Source organism: Argentina silus, assembly GCF_951799395.1.
Source record: "Argentina silus genome assembly, chromosome: 13".
In the NCBI taxonomy this organism is placed as follows: domain Eukaryota; kingdom Metazoa; phylum Chordata; class Actinopteri; order Argentiniformes; family Argentinidae; genus Argentina; species Argentina silus.
Window position 1 is genome coordinate 10604315 of NC_139667.1, and position 21768 is coordinate 10626082.

Here is a 21768-nt window from a genome sequence, read left to right on the forward strand (position 1 = left end):
GCACCAAGAAACTCCGACAGTCTCTATCCACACAGTCTGCATTCCCACTCTTACTCCTTGTTAATATGCACGCCTCCAACATCCACGACAACCGGCCTGAGGCCTTTGTGTGTGTTTTGTGTTTTGTACTGTATATTGTGCGACGATAGACTGCGCAAAACTGCCCCGTCACAGTGGTAAATCTCAGGGCAACGGGGTTAGGGCCACACAGAAATCAACATGTTTTATTGACTTAAGCGGAATCTAAATGATGCCAACGCTCTGTAAAAGGGGTTGCCAGAACCAGCGATGTTGATAATTCATGCATCGCTTTCTACTTTATATAGTGCCGTTTGTTAATTTGATAGTTAAAGGTTAATATTTCACCCAAATGGATAACAAGTCAACGCAACCAACAATTTCACATATTTTATGGAAATGGTGCCCTATTGACTAGGCCCTATCGTAAGCCACAAACTAATATTTACTTCAATGTTTGAATGTTTTATCAAATTTACAGCAACTGGTATGACTATTACCGTTAGCGTGTCTCCGAATGGGAAGTCAACTTGATATTGAATAAATAAGGACTTTAATAAAACTACTCACAGAGCAACGACATATTAGGGAATACGCCTACATCACTGGCATAGCTTGCAAATGTAACCAAGGTCGAACATAGGCTACTACCCTCTCTGAGGAAAACAAATTGAGTCTGTGCTGGACCAAAAGACGTGCCCCTTGAGATAGAATTCTGTAAATAATTAGCAATTCGTGTCAATTTAGCTGTTTGTTCAACGATAGAGGGGCCGAAACTGGCATCTGCTGTAGGCCTAGGACTTCGGTTCTGGGACAAACACAATGCAGTTAAGATTTTAGAAAGGTAATCATGTTTATTCAAGATACTGAATTGTGTCTGATAATCCACAATGCGTTCTGTAAAGCACTTGGGACCCATTTGGCCCTTCTATTGACTATACTTTACTGAGCACACAGTTTTAAAGAACTGTTTTTGATAGGCTACAGACATTAACATCCATAACCATAAGATCTAGCTCATCCATAAAACACTAATGCCAAAGGATAGGTCCGCTGTAACCTATAAACCTCATATATTAATGGTAGGTCTATTGATTATTATTTGTTTCTTTTTTATTTGTTTTAACCATGTTAACATGTGCGGGGAAAAACAGTAGGCCTCAGCAAAAACATAGCCTTTTCATTAAATCAATTTTTTAAATAAATCACTTAACAGCCGAGTCCGAGGGCAGTCGTGGATATCGAAAATGAGAGCTTTTGACTCAAAAGCTTCTGGGCTGAAGAAGCCCTCTTGTAGTAAGTGAGTGGATTTTAACAAGTGACTTCAGCCTCCTTATTAATGACGTGTCCACATTCAGAACATGTCGACGTATTCGTCTTAGTGCACAAGAAATAAGTCAAGTGCGCGAAAGGTTATTGCACACCTCCATTCTGTGCCATTTACGCACGCACCGCGTCTCACACCTTACCATAATATGTTTACGCAGTCTATTCAGTATTATCACTATTCAGTTAATCAAGTCCAATGGAACTAGTTAAGACACGCAAGCCAAAAACGTAATTTCTGAAACACAGCATTTTATTAAAATCCTTATAAAAATCGGGATATTTTCCCATCAACGCGCGATTTAACTGTTATTCACATAATCATATGGGACCTGTTACGACAGTCATGACATTTTTTTTTTGTCAAAAATGATTCCTTTCCTTAAAGTTGGAAATATATCCTTTATCTCCAGCTAAACGCTCCTGAAATGTTTCTGGATTGCAGACAGTTACCACAGAGTATTTACAAAGAACAAAAACAAATGAAAAATGCTAAAAGTCGCCAATGTTTATTCATGGCCATAAATATTTTCGGTCCATTGTAAAAGAAGCAAGAAATAAAATTGTCTATAATTATAAAGTGGTTTTGTACGTGCTTATAACACGGAGGACAAAAAGAAAACATCTCTACAACACACAAACATACTTTACAAAATTTCACAAGAGCATTGACATTCTTAAATCTAGGGAGAGGCTGGACCCAGTTCTCTTAACGAAAACATGTAAACACGGCGCACACATTAGCCCCGAAAAAAATGATAGATAAGGGTCAAGCTGCAAAATGAAAGTCTTTATTTTGTCGTGAACTCCCTATCGTGCTCTTAAAAGGCAGCCCGCCAGTCTCTAATTGTTCACCAAGTCCACTGTTGCGTTTGCACCAAGTGATGTGCTGGGAATTGTGGCGTGGTGGCGGCGCTGTAGTGAGCATTATATTGCAGTTGTTGAAGGGACTGGGCGCTATACGCCGAGAAGGGGAGTCCAGCCTGAAAAGTGGCCGCCAAGTCCTGAGCTTTAAGAGTATGACAAGGCTTTCCATCCCTGACTAAGACAGGCACGGCCACCCGCCGGGGAGAGGGGAGATGGGTCACTTCCATACCTTTTTCTGCACGGGCTCTCTTCATTTTGTACCGATGATTCTGGAACCAAATTTTCACTTGAGTCGGTGTCAGGCGAATCAAACTCGCGAGGTGTTCTCTCTCTGGCGCGGAGAGGTATCTCTGTTGTCTAAACCGACGCTCAAGTTCGTATGTCTGCGCCTTGGAAAACAGCACTCTTCTTTTTCGCTTTTTACCGGAGTCGCTGCCGTTGCTTGAAGTTTCCTTGTCATTGTCTGGCGATTCGTCCGCGGAGGGTTCCGGGGACTTGGCGGAGTCTTGTGAACTAGCTGATAGACCATGCACTGCGTGGGAGAAGAATGCAACAGTCAACATGTTGGCAATGTTTAGTGACAAACACTCATAACCAATCTACATCTAAAATGGCAATTTGAATACGTTTTAGATAGTATTAGGCCTACTATATTGCCCACATAATTGTATATGGATGGCAAAAAAATAATTTCCAGCAGTCCCCTCAAAGAGAGGGATTCACTGAAGCAGCAAACCATGCATTGTCTGTCTTCAAATCCTCATCATACTAGAAGGCAATGCATAGGGTCACATTTTTATTTAGCCCGTTATGTAGTGGCTTTATACTCGATGCTTTTATATTTGTCGATCAAATTCTAAAAACTGTACGTCTTGATAGAGCACATGTAAACATTACATTATTTCTATGGCGTTAACGCCTTAAGACGAGCGCAGAAATGCACGGTGAATAAAGATGACATCTGCACGTCATTCAAGGGCACCACTGAGCCCAGACACAGATAATCTGCATTCCATCAATTATAGCTTATGATAGCATAGCCTTTATAAGATACTCATTCACAAAAAAGGCAAAGTCTGAAGACTAACAGGATATGCTTTACAAATTAAGTTAAGATTCTTAAACGGCACTTACGTGAGTATTGAATACTGTCCGTAGTGGCAAGCCATCTTGTGTAAGGATTGTCACTAGTATCATAAAAGGGGTTCTTTAAAGGCAGATTTTGAACGTTTTCTAGCGGACTTTGCACCAAAACTCCAGTCGTTTTTGTTGTCTCAGTCCCTTCCGTATCTTCCTCCGCTCCAGTGATAGATCCTTCTTCATCATTCGTGTCAGGGAGGTCCAAAATGTCCTTTACAGAAAAGCCCGTCTTTGTGTTGGTCAACGACATATTCTGGGAAATGTTGTGCAGGAAACTTGCTGCACCAGTTTGGCAATCCGCTGTTCTAAAACACAAAACAACAATCGAGCTTTTAGGAAAAAGGATCACTCAGTCCGTTTTACGTTGAACTTCAGTCAAAGCAAATCATGAGCCTCTGTCGATAACCATTGCCTAACCAAGAAGCAGAGGAATCAGTTCTGTAAGTCCAGGAAGAATGCCAAAGTGGCTCAAGTGCTATATCTGGCTCATGGATACTGTGCTACTGTTGGGTGCTAGGGGGAAATAAGCCATTACCGGTCCGATCAGTCCATATAAGGTTGGTCTCAACACATGAACCTGCAGTGAAAAAGCATTAAAAACGCAAAAGGTTGGCCACGTGTGGGCGGGTCTTGGGAGTCAAGTGGATGAAGACAGTGTGTGCAGATGTGAAATTGTGGGTTTTGGGGAGCTCCGAGCCTCTACCATTGGTGCTTCAGAACATGATGAGTGGTATAACGTGTCAATTAATTACAAAGATGGGGAGGGCCTTTTTTACACCCTATTTACATACAAAGGACCTCCAAGTAGCTTTATACTCCGAATACTTGAACGCGCGTTTTAACAAATTGCTCCTGAAAAAGCTTTTGCGTTATAGCCTACTCTCCGCATATGTACAATATTGAATGAATAAGCTGGAAAACTGATTTTTGGTGGTTGGTACAACAGAAGCTCATTCGATAGACTATTTATTTCAATCATACTTTCTCTCCTGAAAGAGATGTTGTTCTAATTTTCAAGATAATTTATGTAAACCTTTTGAGTCAATATTTTGGTTGAGGCTCAAGGACAAGGGGCTTACGCTAAATCTGAAGTCGTATTTTATTTGTTTGAAAAACACCGAGCGAACATAATAACTATAATGATAGTCCAGGTTCCAAATGATGGTGATGACGATGAAAGTAATGATGAAGGTAACAATAATAATTATAACGATCATAATAATCATATTATTATTATAATTAATAATAATAATAATAATAATAATACTAACAATAATTATAACAATAATAATGCAATAGTAACCAGTCAGCTGGTCGAGGGAAGGTTAGCCTATTCAGGTAAAGCACCTCATATCTATGCGGGAAAAGTATACATTTTTACGCTGGACTTCGTACCATTCTTCTACAACTTCACGACGCATTTTCTTAATTCCCTTATTCAGATAATAATTGCGTCATTGTGCACTTTTATTCACAACACAGAAGATGTTTGTTGCCGACTCCTCCGATGCGCTTTCGCGTGCTCTATCTCCACCTTTTTCGTGGAAAGATACGTATCATTGTAGATTAGTAGTTTATTTTCCTGCCTTCAAGTTTTTCTGTCGTTCCCCCTCTCTCTGCTGTTGCCACTCTGCCTGCTATCTAGTATGTGATGTGGGTGACAATGTTTCACGTTTTTAGCAAGTCCTCTGCGCATCCTGGGTGGTCGGACCAGGGCAAACACAAATACAAACCGATTGCTAAGCTGCAGACAATGGGGGAAATGTAGACAAATGTCCGGCTCCTGTTGGAAGCTTTTGTCCGGGCGCAGTTTTTGCATTTATTTCAGGGGCGAAATAATAGATGATTGACGCCCCTGCACAATGCTTTCTAACTGTTTGGAATAAATCTGAGGTTGTTCGTAGTTGTCATGGCATTCAACTGCTTTCAATGGACTATCTCTTCATTCAATCCTGAATCCTTCCACAATATTAAGGAAAGTCCTTCATCTCAGCACACACACAGACACATACTCTCCCTCTCCTACTTGGGGCGCATACGATAAAGGTGTCAAAACATTTTATCTAGTGCATATGCCATTTACATGAGTTGCTAAATAAATAGGCCTACCGCGTTCTGTAAACTTTATGGGCTCCCCTCCTCAACAGACATGATCCAAAGGGAAGGAGAAACATCACCGTCAGTTAAATAGACTAACATTATATTAGGCTATTATTTAGATATTATTATTATTATTATTATTATTATTATTATTATTATTAGCATTAATATTATTATTAGCATTATTATTATTATTCCCTAAACCAACAGTGCATGGTGGTAGGCTTTTTTTGTTTTACACTCTCAGGAAGCCCAGACCATCTGACCCAAGAGGTAAATATTTCACCAGACTAGTTTTGGCACATAGAATTAATCACACTGCCGTCTCAACCACCTACAATGGCTCCATTGAAGTGAGCGGGGTATGGACGAACTGGAGCTGCGACGAGGCTTCTGAGAGAGAGGTTACTATCTGACCTTATCTACCGAGTAATGCTGCAGAAATCCGATCTGTAGGGGACTCCTTCGGGGGCATCCACTCCGCTATGTGTGGAGTAAACACGGTAAACCAGCAAAACAAGTGCATCGGTAGAAGTGTTGCTTCAAACGCACGTCCTCACGATACTCAATGGGAACCCGTTATTAGGTTCAAATGAATACATCTATTTTTGCAAAACGGTTGTTAATGCATTGAATATTAAAATGAGCCCCATGCTTACCGTCCGTGCATTCTTTGTGGCAAAAAAAAACAAACCTAGAGAGGATAGTGACGGTGGTTGTGGGAGCGCACGGTCTGCGGGCAGTTATTGGGGATGTATTTGAACAATTGAACTGAGGGTTTCGGCAAGAAGAGGTAAATGTGCACAGGCTAAGTGGCCGTACTTGACTTGGAGAGCCATCTCCTTGTGTTTACCTGTTTACTTTCACAGGTAGCTCAAACAGGCTGCTGCCTTTTCACTCAGACTGTGGCCAGTTGCAAGGCAGCATCAGTTAACTGACAATGTGTGTGCACAGTACAACCAGCCACTCCATCAAGTATGCTCGTAAACTCACCAACCAAATGAATAGTCTGCATTTTTCGCTATTTTCGCTATACAATTTTCGCTATCATAATGTTATGACTATCAAAAGGCTATGTAAATAGAAACAAAACAACAACAACAATAATACTACTAGTAATAATAATAATAGTATTAGTAATAATAATAATTATAATAATAATAAAGATCGTCTTACAATAACAAATAATAATAGCCAAATATCGCCATCATCATCATCGTATAAATATGTAGAAAATGCATAGGCTACTAATGGTGAGGGTGAGAGTGCCATACAGCAAAACTGTCCAAACACTATGGTATAGGGTTCCATCCTCAGTGTTGGGAGTGTCTAGTGAGATATCAGCCGACCCTACAATGATCACAGCCACAGTGTCGATCTGCAAAACATTGCTCATTGTCACTGCCACTGATGCATCAAGAATCAGCAAAACATGTTGTTCTATACGGGCAGGCTTGGCGTTCTGCAGCAGCCAGAGCTCTGACTGTGGCGCTCTTTTGAGGAGATATTAAGCTTGTGGCTTGTATTTACCGCCCAGTTGAGTGTAATTGTCGCTAAAGGCATGGATAGACTCTAAACAATAAATTACCAGTGCATTTCCAATTCCTTTGGGAATGCCCAGCTATAGTGGTTGTGTGTCGCTAAATTGGATCATGCAGAAGAAGTAGCTAACATGTTGAAGCGAGTATGATTATTGATATATCCCATTGTTATTAATAACAAAGTGTATTAATAGGCTGTTGGATTACTTTAAGTATCTGGTTTATAAGAATAAATGCTACAGAAGTGAATTATGTTGTACACAGCTGTTATTATTATTTCATACGATGGTTGGACTTATCTAAATGATAGCCTGTACAATACAAAATACATCAGAACATGGCTTTGGCCATCATCAGTTCATTTTCAAATAAGTCAAATATAGGGCCTCGAACGAAAATGAAGATAATGCTAACCACATCTTCCCACATTTCTTAATAAACTATTGTTCACAAATTAATGAAGAAATGCCTTTTATACACTTGATTAAATAAATCTTCCGATTGAATGCATTAAGAATGCCGCAGGAAGATGTATTATAACGTTGATCATTCCTTCTTTTAATCGCTGAATTTCAGCGTGTTTCGATGCCTCGGGCTGCCGGTTAGGCTTTGATAAAGGTAACCCCGTTTGCCTCGGGCTACTCATGATAAATGTATAAAGTGACAAGACCGATTTCAACCATCTATGATTAAAAGGCTATATATATATATGCAGGTAAAAGTACGTCCGGTTTATTTATGGGGCTAAGCCATGGCCCGGGGAAGGTGGCCTGGGGCACAAATCATTTGGAGCGGTTTGATTCCAGAAATCCAAGCACCTTTCGCTTCCAGGCAAACGCAGAGCCTTTATTCGTCTCCCTTCCTTTAATGATTAAACATGTCACAACGAGATTAGCACTGCGCCGTGGCCCGGGGAGATGCCTTCATTTGTTAAACCACCAGTATATTTGTAACGGTGAATTTCATGCCGCACTGTGTTAGACTAGGCGTGCCATGCCTTTATCGGCTTCTCTGAGACAAATTGCTAAACAGCTTAGTATTTTTAATCAGTTCCCCTATTGAAAATCACACAGAGACTAAGGCACAGTTGCTTTAGTCTCTACGACCTGCATGAAATTAATCATAGGAGAAACAACTGTTAACTATTTGTGCATGCATGCACCCTGCAAATACGATTACATTGACTTAAAACTCCAAAACTCAAATCACTCATGACAAATGCCCATTGCTGTCACTAGAATATGACACAATAGACACCATGCTCTTATGCAGGGGAGTTTATATCGTGTAGGACTTGTAGGGTGTACCAGGGCGACATCTGTAATGCTCTAGCGGACTCTACTGACAGAGTTGCGAAATGACAGGGAGAAATCACAACCTAGCCTCTACCATATCTCATTTCTAACGCATGATACAAAAACGTTATTCTTGTTATCTCAATTGTATCTCTTCACAAGGGAGTATTCTATTGGTATCATTCACTATTCCTACACTTGCAAACACATTTACTCCAGCAAAATTGCATCAGTCCCTCCACCACAAAGCGTTCAGAAAGTGTAGTCATTCACATATGTGTTTTTTTTCTTTATCGGTGAGGACTGTTCTGTATCTGTTCTGTAACAGTGGGACCTGAAGATAAAACATTTATATCCTTGTTTTAGATTTGGATAGTGTGGCTCATGCGCGGTAGATGAAAGTAGGCCAAACATCGTGGGAAATCTGTCACAGTGAGGTTCCATGACGGTAACACATTATCCCCACGTGTGTGTTGTCATTACCAATACAATAATGGAACATATCTGTAAAATCGGTGTAAAACTCAAGTTTCAAGTTAAGTAGCATAAACACAATATTGGCTTGTATAGATGATGAAAAGGTGTTTATCTGCAGCTAATTCTTCGAAAGAACAGACAGACACATGGAAAAAACGAGAAAAAGGGACATTTTTCTTCTACAAACCCTAATGTATACTATAAAGGAGGTAATCTAACACAGGTATATATTGCGCTCACCTGGAGAATGGAAGGGGTGAGTGGTGTAGCCAGCGTTAAGACGACGCGCGGAGTTAATGAAATATCTCCAAATGGGAGTCAGGAGTGCGTGCAGAGATAAGCCTGATGTGGTTTATATACCCAGAAAGCAAGTGCTCCTCTTCTGATATTGTCCAAGTGCGTTTGCATAGCTGGCCAAGTGGCTCTGCTCTTGCTGACTCGCTAACATTGCATGATGTTTGTTTTCCCCCTGCTATGACGTGAGACAAAATATTGGCCATATGTTCATCGGCAATAAATTGGTCATGAGAGCAAACACGGTTCCCTCTGGGCGCTTTCAACTGAACCAACCACACTTTCTCGTTCAGTTTACTTTTTTGGCGCTATTCCTGATATTTAAAACCTTGTCTTAGCCTATTTTCATGTGAATCTTTCACATGTGTAAACTGAAAGTAAGCAATGGAGTTGGGCTTTTCTTTAGACTGTGACTCGTGGTCTAGTTCGTCGCACAGGAGGGTCTCTAATAAATAGCTTGGTAACCAAGAGGCGACGATGCCGAGTGAGCAGATGTGGCATGTTATCCATGCATGCGACACCCCCGTTTACATTAGATTAGAATACCCTGAAATAATGATTGATAACCAAGGTCACAATGATTCAATTCAATTGAGTGTTCCTCTCTCAATGATGCCGTTTAAACTGCACACAAAGTTATATCAAAGGCCTAAACATGTCCTTACCGAAAAAAGTAAAGCACACAAGTTCTTTCAATCTGGAAGCAAACATGCAACACGCGTGAAAATTAGGGAGTATGGGAAAACAATACATTTTCATTCTCAGATCTTTGAAACGAATCGAAAAAACAAACGCTTACCATAATATTTTATAGACTCATTATAATTATGCTAATAATAACAATGATAACAACAACAGCAATACTACTAATAGTAATAATAACAATAACAACAACAATAATAATAATAATAATAATAATATATTACATTAAATACAAAAATACACTACACATAGGCCTAAATAAAATAAGATGAACAAAAAAGAAAATAAATTATACGTTTGTTTATAGGCTACACTATGTGTTCTGCAGTAAATATACAATATATGCTATTAGCAGACGATTTTATCCACCGCGATATCCCAGCGGAATCAAACCCACAACCTTAGCTTTGTTAGCGCCTAGCTCTGCCAACTGAGCCGGGCCCAATATTGGTACAATCACTTTAAAAGCACCAATTAGATAACATAATGAGTGCATAGAGTATAGCTACTATCCATGTTGCATTTTTTGTCCACCCCACACAATGCGTTTTCATTATATTTCAACAATTTAATTGTAAATTGATTATCTGTAGTTTGCGAATGATATATTGTACTTTTTTCACACTGTTATGGAAAGTTTTTCATGAAGTAGGTAATCTAGCCCTTTAGTTTGAAACTATTAATAGGGCCTAAAGCAAAGGATGCCACCAATTCATCATGCTAAACATTTCATCATCAAATCATATTTTTTTTTAATCTTGATGTAAAGAACAACTGCATTGTCTTTAACATGTGTTCACCATTTTGTGACTGGGACTTAATTACAAATGTCATCTTAGAACTGTATTTCCCTCTTGCATATACCTTTTTTTCAGGAAAATTACAGGTTTATTCAATTCATAGATCCTCACAGAGTGTGGCAACAGTACTTAGTAAGTACATCTGTTTGTAATCTATGGATGAGGAGAGGATGGCAATGATTGCTGAGAAGAGAATGGTATGAAACAAACATCAGCTGTGGTATTATGACACCCCAGGGAGGACAACTTGAATCAAGGCACAATGATTTTATTGTGGGCAGTTTGGAATCTTTGCATGCTAATAATGGTGTTGCCTAGTACTGCAGGAGTGACCATCAATCAATACAGAATGCATTACTGATGGGTTTTGTGCACAGCCACTTTACTGATGAAAGAGTGAGATTATCCTCCCTGCTATCACTGTGTTCAAGAGTATTGCTAAGACGTGAGGAATACAAATAAATAAATTGGCCTCATCCCACGTTGAAAATTCCACATTAAACCAAAGTAGTTAGTTAGAGTTTGAATGTATTCATGAGGTTCTTGATGAGTGAGAAATACCTTCCACTCACCCATTCTGTCAACCCCTTATGGTGTTTGAGATTCATCATAAGTGCTCTGGGGGCTAAATACAAGACCTCCTGAACAAGGATGCGTAAGATAGGCCCCCACCGGTCAAGCTATCATCAATCCCTGGCCTAAAGCTGGATGACTAAGACACTTCAGATGTAGTCAACGGCCGCATAAAGACACTGATGGCACGGCATTCTGAAATCAATCAGTTCAAGTTTTAATATATCGACCACTCGAAGAGAGCCGAGAGACGGAAAGCTTCTCGACACACAAAATGCCAGGGAAAGTGGGGTTGATTTTCACAGAAGATGTACTTTTGGAAAAAATGTTTAATTAAACCTGAGGGCACACTTGTGTGCTTTTGTGTGAGCCAGGCAGAGTGGCTGAGACTCCTGATCTGGGAGTTAGTTAATATACATTACCTTTGGTTTGTGTGATAGTGAGCCCTCTCGTATTAAAAGGCACAGCCGATTTTCCCTCACCAATACATGCACTTAGAGGGATTCACCATTAGGAGCCTCAGCCCTGGGTGCCAGGTTAGATGAATGGAAGTCTTTGGCCTAGTAAGAGCCAAGAGGGAAAGTGGAAATAAAGCCTTGTTTTTCTTAGTCCAAGACAAAAGTGGTTTGGTTCAAAAGATTGGTGTATACTATAATTTCTTGTATGGTGATGATGGCACATTGTGTGAGAGAGTAGCTGTGGAGTGGAGGGTGATGGGTCTTAGCATTCCGTCCTCTCACAGTTCCTCTTGGGAAGGGAAAGGCATGGAGACAGGGCTTAAGTGGGAACAGTTCAATGGAGAGGTATGATGTGAAACAAAATTAATTCCAGCTCTTATGAAATGTCTGGCATTTCCATCAACATGTCAGAAAAGCTTACGTGAGTTAGTTCTAATACATGCAGTGCCCTGCTTAAGTAATGGAACAAATGAAGTATTTTTTCCTCTTTTGGCTGAACACTGCAGAAGTTTTGATTTTAAATCAAACATTTACTATGAGGTTAAAGTAGAGATTGTCAGCTTTTATTTGATGGTATTTGTGTATATATTGGTTTCACCATTCAGAAATTACACTTTGTATGCATGTCCACTTATTTTAGGGTAGACAAAAGTAATGGGACAATTAGCTTGACAGACGTTTCTGGTAAGTCAGGTGTGTTCCGTCACATCATTTGCGCAGGCATACGAGAGCTGTCAATGTCTAGTACTGATTCTATGCTTTGCATTTGCCTTCGGAGATTGCTATTGGTGTCTGTCAACATGAGGACCAAAGAGGTGTCAATAAGTCAAGTCATGGAAGTCATTATTAGGCTGAAAAAATCTGAACAAAACTCAGAAGAAAATCAAAAACATAGCCTTAGGCTTGCCAAAGTCAAAAGTTTGAAACATCATTAAAATGAAAAAAAAAAGCACTGATGAGCTCAGCAATCGCAAACGGGCTGGTAGGCAAAGGAAGACATCCACAGTGGATATCTGAAGGATGCTCACCATAATTAAGAAAATCCCCAAAACAACTGTCCCACAGATCAGGAACACTCTCTGGGAGGTCGGTAGAAGGTGTCAGAGATTACTGTCCGTAGAATACATCATCAGCCAAATTACAGACGCTTCACTGCAAGGTGCAAACCACTAGTTATCCTCAAAAAGGATGGTCAGGTTACAGTTTGCTAAAAAGTACTTTAAAAGCCTGCAAGAGGTCTGGAAAAAGGTCTTGTGGACAGATAAGATTAATATTATCATGTATCAGAGTGATTGCGAGAATAAAGTTTGGGAAAATGGATCTGCGCAAGATTTACAGCATACCACCTCATCTGTGAAACTTGGTGAAGGGGGTGTTAGGTTTGGGAATGTATAGCTTCCACGAGAACTGACTAACTTAATTGATGATTGTAACTGCTAACGGTAGCAGTGGAATGTATTCAGAAGTGTACAGAAACGTTTTATATTTACATTTACATTGCTTACTTTGCTCAACGTCTGCTCAAGTACAAGCAAATGCCACCAAATGCATTGGATGGCGCTTCAGTAAGTACTTAATACTACTTACTTAATTAGTAAGACAATGACCCAAAACATATTGACATAGCATCTAGGAGACTTTTTCAGGGCCAAAAAGATTAAAGTTCTTGACTGGCCAAGCCAATCTTCAGATTTAAATTCAATTTAACATGCATTTCATTTCCTCTAGGAATGAATACGATTTTAGGCAAAAAGACCTCAAAACAAACAACAACTGAAGATGGCTGCAGTACAGGCCTGGCAGAGCATCACCAGAGAAGATACCCAGCATCTGCTGGAGTCAGTGGGTCACAGACTTCAGGCAGTCATTGCATGCAAAGGGTTGTCGATCAAATAATAAACATGAGTGCTTCATTTGGACATTTGAGAAATCTGTCCCATTACATTTGGGTACCCTGAAAAAGGGGGACTATGCATAAAAAGGTGGTGTAATTTCAGAATGGTTAACCCAATCTGTACACAAATACCATCAAATAAAAGCTGAGAATCCCTACCTTAACCTCATAGTAATTGTTTGATTTCAAACTCTTGGAGTGCAGAGCCGAAAGAAAAAAAAATGCTTCACTGTCCCATTACTTACTATATGTGCAGTTGCCAATGACCCAGGAGATGGAATAAGCCATTACTACAGGGAACATAACGTAACATGGTTAAATGTCAATACAGCAAATGCCTTTTTGAAGGCCATTGACTATTACCATCAAACTCAAAATGAAGAGTGGCAGTCTAGTTTACTCCAATCATTAACCTGTATACTGTAGAACTATTTGCCCATTGAGTCAAAAGGTCAGCAATTGTGAAGAATGTTTTGTCCACAACATAGATAGAACATAGAATATAAACCAATTCATCCATGCAATAATAGGTTGAAATGAAAACCAGCATTTACAACGTCCCATTGAATTGATCAACACATCTTTCAGACCAATGATCAATGGAAAGACAAATTGAAATTTACAGCGGAATGTTGAGAATGTTTCAAGGGCTGCAACATAAATAGAATGAATAGTTTCCAATGACTCCATCTTGTCAATATGTAGGGTTGGTCCATTGTTTGGCAGGGACCACATTCAATTAGGGAATTCAATATGGAATGTATGTTGACAGAAGCATTGTGTGGTATTCCTTTACTACAAAGTAGAAGGTCGTTCTAGCAGATTTAGTTCCATCGAGGTGGACAAAAACATCTGAAAGTAGAGGAGCATTGAACCATGGTCATGACCAGCCCAATAATGAGGCCCTCTCCACTGAAGAGGCCTTTAGAATGGTTGGAAAAGTAAATCCAGTTCTAGATAAACTGCCTCAAGAACAGTGAGACCGTCACAATGAAATGCCAATGTTGACATCTGATGGTTTCTGAGCAGTCAAGAAACATCCACCCACAAGAATCTCCATCGATTCTAGAACCAAGCTGTGTGGGTAAAGGTGAGCAGAAGGAAGGACTGAGAGGTTTCTGTGTCTTCAGTTACAGGCACCTTGCCGTTAATGCAGACAATCAGTTCTTGAATCCAGGTATGTTTGAGGTAAGTGAGTCTGTCCTTGTCCGGTCTCTGCACTCTAGCCCTCAAGGACTGCTTTTGAGTTCAACTTCAAAAGCTGTATAGGGATAAAATATTGGCTGCTTACCTCAGCAGACTCACAGTGAAGTAGGAGTGAGAGGGAACTCATAGTGTAAAACTCCTGTGTTTGTATGTTGTATGGTTGTATGTTGTATTTGTATGGTCCATTTGCACATGGTAGCTGGCACTACTACAAGCATTTTATCAGATAGGCTGCATTACAAGACTGAGATGAGCTTTATGTTATCGGAATAAATGTACTAGAGCCATCTCAAATTTTCAGAAGAATATATCATTTTGTATGATATCCTGCGTAAAGTAATGTCCCAGAATCTGTAAAGACGTTTATGTGTATGGGCAGTCAGCGTGAAGTACATATGTTTACAAATCCCCTCTAGGCAAGCAACTTCAACCAGCATGAAGCTACAAAAAGAAGGAGGAGGTAGGTTGGGAGTGGGGGTGGTGAGTGGGGAGGGCATATAGCCAATACTGGCAACCTGACTCGCAGGTTCAAGGCGGCTTTGGGGCAATTTTTTGAAATGTTTAATGTTTTTGTTTGCCAATTCTTGTTGGTTAATACTTTAACCTTGTTAATATCTTCCCCAGACAACTTACCTGTACCCTAACAACTGGAAGTTAATGCCCAACCCCTACCTTAACCACTCAAAGTTAATGTCTAATACTGCCTAACCGCCACATAAGTCTTCCCTAATGCAGTGCTTCGTGGAAACTTTCACAAGGTGGTAAACAGCTTTGCTTTTTCACAAGGAGATCACGAGTAAACATCTTTATGGATTCTGGGACATTACTTTACATATTCTATCTTAAAGATGATAATGAGATCACGTTGAAATATTTGTTGTTTAGTCAATGCTTTTTTCCAAAGCAACTTACAACTCAGTGAGTGCATGCATTTTTGTCTTAATATCACAGCAGGAATTGAACAAACAACCTTAGTGTTGCTACCCCCATGCCTCACCAACTGAGCCACACAGGACCACACACACTCAATGGATTTACATTTCCTTCTGAGGCCATTGTTGCATTTCAACACGTTGTATTTTAAGACACGTTGACATTACTGATAACAAGTTGAAACAGCAAAAAAAATGAATATCTTATCCTGAGCATAAACATGAAAGAGTGAGCCTATTGTTAATTAAGCAATGCATCATTCATATCCAATTTCTGTCAAAAACGACATTTGAAAGTCTCTTGAGAGCTGTAGCTACTGCCTTTGTAGGTAAGAGAAGACTCATTGACTTTGTTCGTTAATACAATGAGGTATCTCATGAAATATTTCAGTTGAGAGATTAAACAGTATAAAGCTCGAAGGACTTTTTTATGCCAAAGCTGGTTCTGATAACAGACCATTGTTCAGGGATGACAAGTCATGAAATACCCTTGAAACCACCATACAAGCTGTAGAAGTGCTTGTAGTTGCTTGATGTAATGGATTATTCTCCAACTATTGAAGTCACATGTTACAGCTGATGGCTGACTGACCTCAAAAACCAAATGTCACATTAAAAAATAATGATAGTCCCACCTGTTGTCAAACTTGTGTAAGCCTACTTTAAACTAGTTTTAAGAACACAATAAATTAGATGCACAGGATTTAAGTTCTAACCTTACAGTTTATGTTGAACCACATTATGTGGTTCCACACACCATACTAAGGCCTTGAATAGTTGAAATGAGCAAAAATATGTCCAGTGGGTGAGACTTCCAAATCAGAGCCTGCTCCCCTGTGGCACTGGTGTGTTGGGTGTGAATGTGCATATAGGCGCAGTTTGGAAAAATAAGTATTTCTTATGATGCAACCTTCAGAGGTAATTCCGGAATACGTCAGCCATAGAACAACAATGGAGGGAAGCAGAAGGGATGGAATACAGCAGGAATTGAACAACCTTGAATAACAGACTGCTCCTTGATGAAGCAAGCACTACCCATCTGCACATTTCTGAAGCCTTTTCATTAACAATGTGTGCAAAATAATAGCAGAAAAGGGGAAAATGCAATTTAGACATTTCAATGTGGCGTTTGCAGATGGGCAACACAAATATCCAGACAATTAACTTGTTGATATTCTCTTTATACTGGGTCCATGTTAGCAATTAACATTGTTTTGTGGATAGATGGAAACTTTTTTGGAAGGAGATGAAGATGGATGTAAAGCCATTAGAGGAGGTAATCAAATTGGACTCCTATTCTTATGTATTGAAAGGATGCTTTTATAAGGTGATATCAATTGAAGAATAAACCTCCAAGGGCAAATTAATGACTAAGAACTCATATTTAATTGGACATTTGTGGTTTTTATGAATACAAGTATATAATAAAGGTAAGTCCCATCCAAATCTAAATTGATGGCATGGCAAGGCTCTCTTGAGCTACGGTTTCATAAGGCAACAGCAGTTACAATGTCAACCAAAAAGGACAATGTTTGTCTGAAGGATCCAAATGTTAATAAATTGTGCACTCAGTGTGTTCCATGATCCTATATGATCCACAGAGTACACAGGTTGCTAGAGGATAGCTTCTGCCAAACAAAATAAAGTATTTTCATTCACAGAGTAATATATATATATATATCTATATACATATATATATATATATATATATTGAGTAATACAGTATATGCCTTGTTTCTTATCTATTATCTAATATACAATATTTTACTTTTACAACTCTAATCAAAATGGGAATGGACTATGTATGTGATCAAATCAGATATGAAACCATAACATCTGAATCCAGAAACAAAAATATATGATGCATAGGACAGGGTAAAGTGATTGTGTCCATTTGCAAAGTCTGGCATGACATACTATATATTACAGTGTAACAAAGCGATGAAAAGTTGCTTTAACATTGCTATGACAGCCAATTCATTCATTCTCTGTATCCATTTTCTAGTATACACATAGTGTGTTTATCCAAAAGACAATCAAGGTATAGTGTGTGACATGATGCAGAGGGCTGAGACTATTAGACCTCTCTCTACTCCCCTCTCTGTCGCCACCTAATGGTGGGACCATACTCAGACTGAGGTCTGGAAGCCCAGCTGAGGAAGAGTGTGCACCACACTACATCCTCCCTCTCCCAGGTAATTACTTCTTTTATCCGGGAGCCACAAACAGCTACTTTCACATTGGACATCCAGCCTTCCTAATGGCCCATTATTCAAATAAATGGGGGGTAACAGTGGTGGGGTTGGTGACCCCCCTCAGAGCCGCAGGGCCCTCCATCCAGGCACACCTGCTGAGACAAGGTAACGTTTATAACTGACACCTCCACGAGCCCGAAACAAAATGGCTGGTGGGGTCAGCTCTGGAGGAGCACACAGGGTCTGTCATATTGCAAACATAACCATTTGGTAGAGCTTTGCTCTTGTGGTTGCCAGGCTACAAACTAATATAGGGTGACCAAGCGTGCGACAGGAAAACAGACGTAAGATGTTGACTTTGAGATAAGTACCTCTTCAAATTAAACAGCGCCATCACATTGCATTCAAAATAACATTTCCAGAGGTCAACTTTAAATGGTCCCCATTTGGGAAAAAAAAATCCTTGTGTTCTTTAACTCTCTAAATCGCAGAATTTGCATACCAGTTATGTTAGTTAGGGCCATTTAATTATTAATGTTTTAATTGCGTCGAATGAAGGAGATAATATCATTCTACGGTAGTTTGTTGGACTGTGTGCTCATGTAGACGGAGCACTCGGATGTCTCCTTATTAAAGTACACAAAAAGATAATTATGTCCTCCTCTATCTAAACATTGTCATGGTGTTGCTCGAGGGAATCATGTCTGAATTGGACACAGGAGAGGGTTAGGCCTCTTGTGGATAATGTGATCGGTCACACATACACAACCGTGGTCAAAGCATGTCAACTCTCCTTCTCTCTCTGTTCCCGAGTCAAGGTTCAGCAAAATTGTTTTGATGGTACTGATTGCACCACTAACCGCACTCATCATGAAGTGAGTTGGCCAGCGGGACTGTTGAAAAGGAGCCAAGACTAGGTAGCAGAGACAGGGCCCTAGTGAGCATGCTCACTCACACAACCCTCTCAGCTGACTGCTCTAAAACCAAAGAATCCTCTCTACTATTTGTTCTAATAAGTGAACATAATGGTTAGCTAATTATACAACAAATTTGAGGTGGAAAGACAGACAGACAGACAGACAGACAGACAGACAGACAGACAGACAGACAGACAGACAGACAGTACATGCATGAATACATACATAGAGTACATAGAGTACATTATATTACAGTGCACATGCATACACACACACACACACACACACACACACACACACACACACACACACACACACACACACACACACACACACACACACACACACTTACCAACATACACACATATAGACACATACTAATATAGATACCTAAATAGTTGGCATTTGGTTTTCTATAGACACAACATATCTCATTTAGGCCATCAAAGTGGAAGTCAAAAAGGTGTTTGTGTAAGTTATAAACATACATGTCTTATACGGTATGCAGATGATATTGGACTGTTTTCTGTAGATGAGCTACAAGAAATGTGGTTATTGAATGGTGTCATCAATATAAATGGATTATCGATGTTGGCCAAGCTATGGTTGTGCACTATAGAATCTCATCAATGCTTCGAACATCAGCCTGCCAAATTGAATTTTGTCATTGTGTACAAATATCTGCGGTTGATCATTGATACATTTCTAGATTATAACTGCTCCTTGTATCACTGTATTATAGCTAACCATGCCAACTTTCTGCCATTATTGCAAAGCAGATAGGGGAGATGCTTTCCAACCTCCTCTGATGACTTTTTCTCATGTGGATTGGGTTGAGGAAAGGGGGGACAGTTGAGAAGAGGCACATACAATGTCCATTCTGGGTTCAGGAGTCGGTAGTATGATGTGGCTCTTTCTCACCAACTCTCCCATGAAAGCCTCCTGTCACCTGGAAAGGACCCAGTGAAAAGGCTGGCTGATGTCATTGGGAGGAGGTGGTATTGATTGACCAGGAGACGCAGAGGGCAATGCAATTAAGAGACAGAAAACATACAGCGTAAAGACTGAGTAAATAAAGGGACTCTGCAGTGGGGCTGGACAAAAGGCTGGGCCAAGGTCTATTCAGGACCCTTCTTGTTCACCGCTGGCCTGGAGGTCTTCTCCCAAGACTGAGGGGCCTGGGTGGGGGGTCGGGTTTGGGGGAGATGTGGCTGAGGGGGGGGGGGGGGGGGGGGGGGGGGGTAAGGGGTCCAGGAGAAGAGGACACTGGATGTTGCTAGGATGTCTCAGAGTGGTTTAAGAGGCCTGTGCCTCCCGTTGTCCGGAACTATCAGGGTGTCAGGTCATTACTGACGATAAACATCTCAAGAGGGGACTAACGGAGGTAACTAGGGCCTGTCTTTTCACACAGCACTCCCCTCCCTTTATTTCCTGCTATACTCCTTCTCTCTCCCTTTCTCTCTCTTTCTGTCCCACTCATGAGCCTGGGATTAAGAGATGCTCGGACAAGTAGGTGAGCAGACCCACAGTATGTGATGGCTCTAAAAACATCTGAGCCCATTTCTCTGTCTGAATAGCTACTGAGAGAGTGTGGTTTAAGGGCTCTAGTTATTTGCAGTATCAGTGTCAAATATCGACAGTATATTTCCACGCACGGTACAACTCTAACTCATTTTCTACAATAAAGGGAGCAAAAGAAAGTGAGTTACTGTACACATGTGTATACACTTATTTTGGTGACAATAGCTAACATTATATAGAGCACAAAGGGTTGCTGAATCTTGTCACTGAGATGTAGATATTCAATCAATTAAATAGTGTTATTTAATAGTGTCACACCTAACGATGGATGGTTTTGAATATGTGGTCAGCTGGACTGTGTACACAAACACTGCATTTTTCAAAAGCCTTTTCACCTAATACAGGTTACGCTGAATAATTTCTGAGAAGCATGCATGTGAAAATAGTCCATGCCTGTTGTGTGTGCCTGCTCAACACATCCAGTACCAACATAGCTGTAAATGAACTCTATAAACTATAAATCAACAGAAGGCTGTGTAATGTTGATTTCTTTCAACAGGAATGAATGGGTCCATGAATGGTTGTTTGCTACTGTATATCTGACTGTAAAGCTGCCACAACACACTGGGAAGAAAATATTACAAGCAAAGAAATTGTGAGACCGGATATTTTATGAGGTAGGAAGTGTGTGAATCCAAGTGTGTGAATACAGCCTTATACACTTGGAAAAGGGGGTTCTTTGGCTGTCTCTGGGCAAGAACCACATTGGGTTTCATTTCAAAGCCTGTATGGAAAGGGTTCTACATGGAACCCAAAAGGGTTCTTCATAGGTTCTCCCACAGGGACAGCTGAAGAACCATTTTTGCATCATAGCAATGTGGTCAGAGAGGATGGCCAGCAACCGGAAGGTCGCTGGCTTGATCCCTGCCCAGGGAAAATGTGAGCCAGTGCCCAGAGGGTCGCTGGCATCATATTTCAGGTGCCTGCCACTGCCAATGTGCCCCTGAGCAAGGTATGAAACCCCTAACTGCTCTTGGGGTGCCTAACTATGGCTGACCCTGTGCTCTGACCTCTCTAGGGATGTGCGTGTGTGTTGTCTCAGGGGTATGCAATAAAAGAACACATTCCTAATGTATGTATGGCAAATGAAACATTGATTGATTGAGTTGCCATGTCATTCATCATGACAGTTTGAAGTACAGCATACTTTGTGGAACACCACGTTTACCCCTGGATGTTGCAGTGAGCCTGTGGGCTGTGTTAATAACAGAACCAGCGTCGAGGACAGCGACTCCCAGGCACTCACAGAGACACTAAGCCCGGTCAACCCTCTGCCCCCTACATTTGATACCCCACTTCCCCTGGCGACAAAGAGACCACTGCCACTTCAGGTAGGGTCACCTGTCCCGGTGGGCTTCCTCTGAACCCCCTCACCTCCCTAGTGTCTGTACCCATGGGCACAATGGCGTTGTGCTCGTCTGTCACCCAGGTGTCAAATTGAATGTGATCGGA

The 21768-nt window shown here is 40.5% G+C and overlaps 1 protein-coding gene across 3 annotated transcripts in view; it reads right to left on the minus strand.

The window, feature by feature from the left end:
* Positions 1–2195: 2195 nt before the first annotated feature.
* nkx2.2a (NK2 homeobox 2a) overlaps positions 2196–21768 on the minus strand; it is a gene marked incomplete at its 3' end in the record, with an annotated part of 178693 nt that continues 159120 nt past the window's right edge. The window contains exons 2-3 of one of the 3 annotated variants that reach the window (XM_083683700.1): positions 3346–3604; positions 2196–2743 (exon numbers count right to left, since the gene is read on the minus strand). In XM_083683700.1, coding sequence (XP_083539826.1) covers positions 2196–2743; positions 3346–3601 — 804 coding nt within the window. In that variant the 5' untranslated portion in view covers positions 3602–3604. Of the gene's footprint in view, positions 2767–3341; positions 3630–21768 lie in introns of those variants that run through there. The other 2 variants (XM_083683699.1, XM_083683698.1) reach the window with 2 other exon arrangements.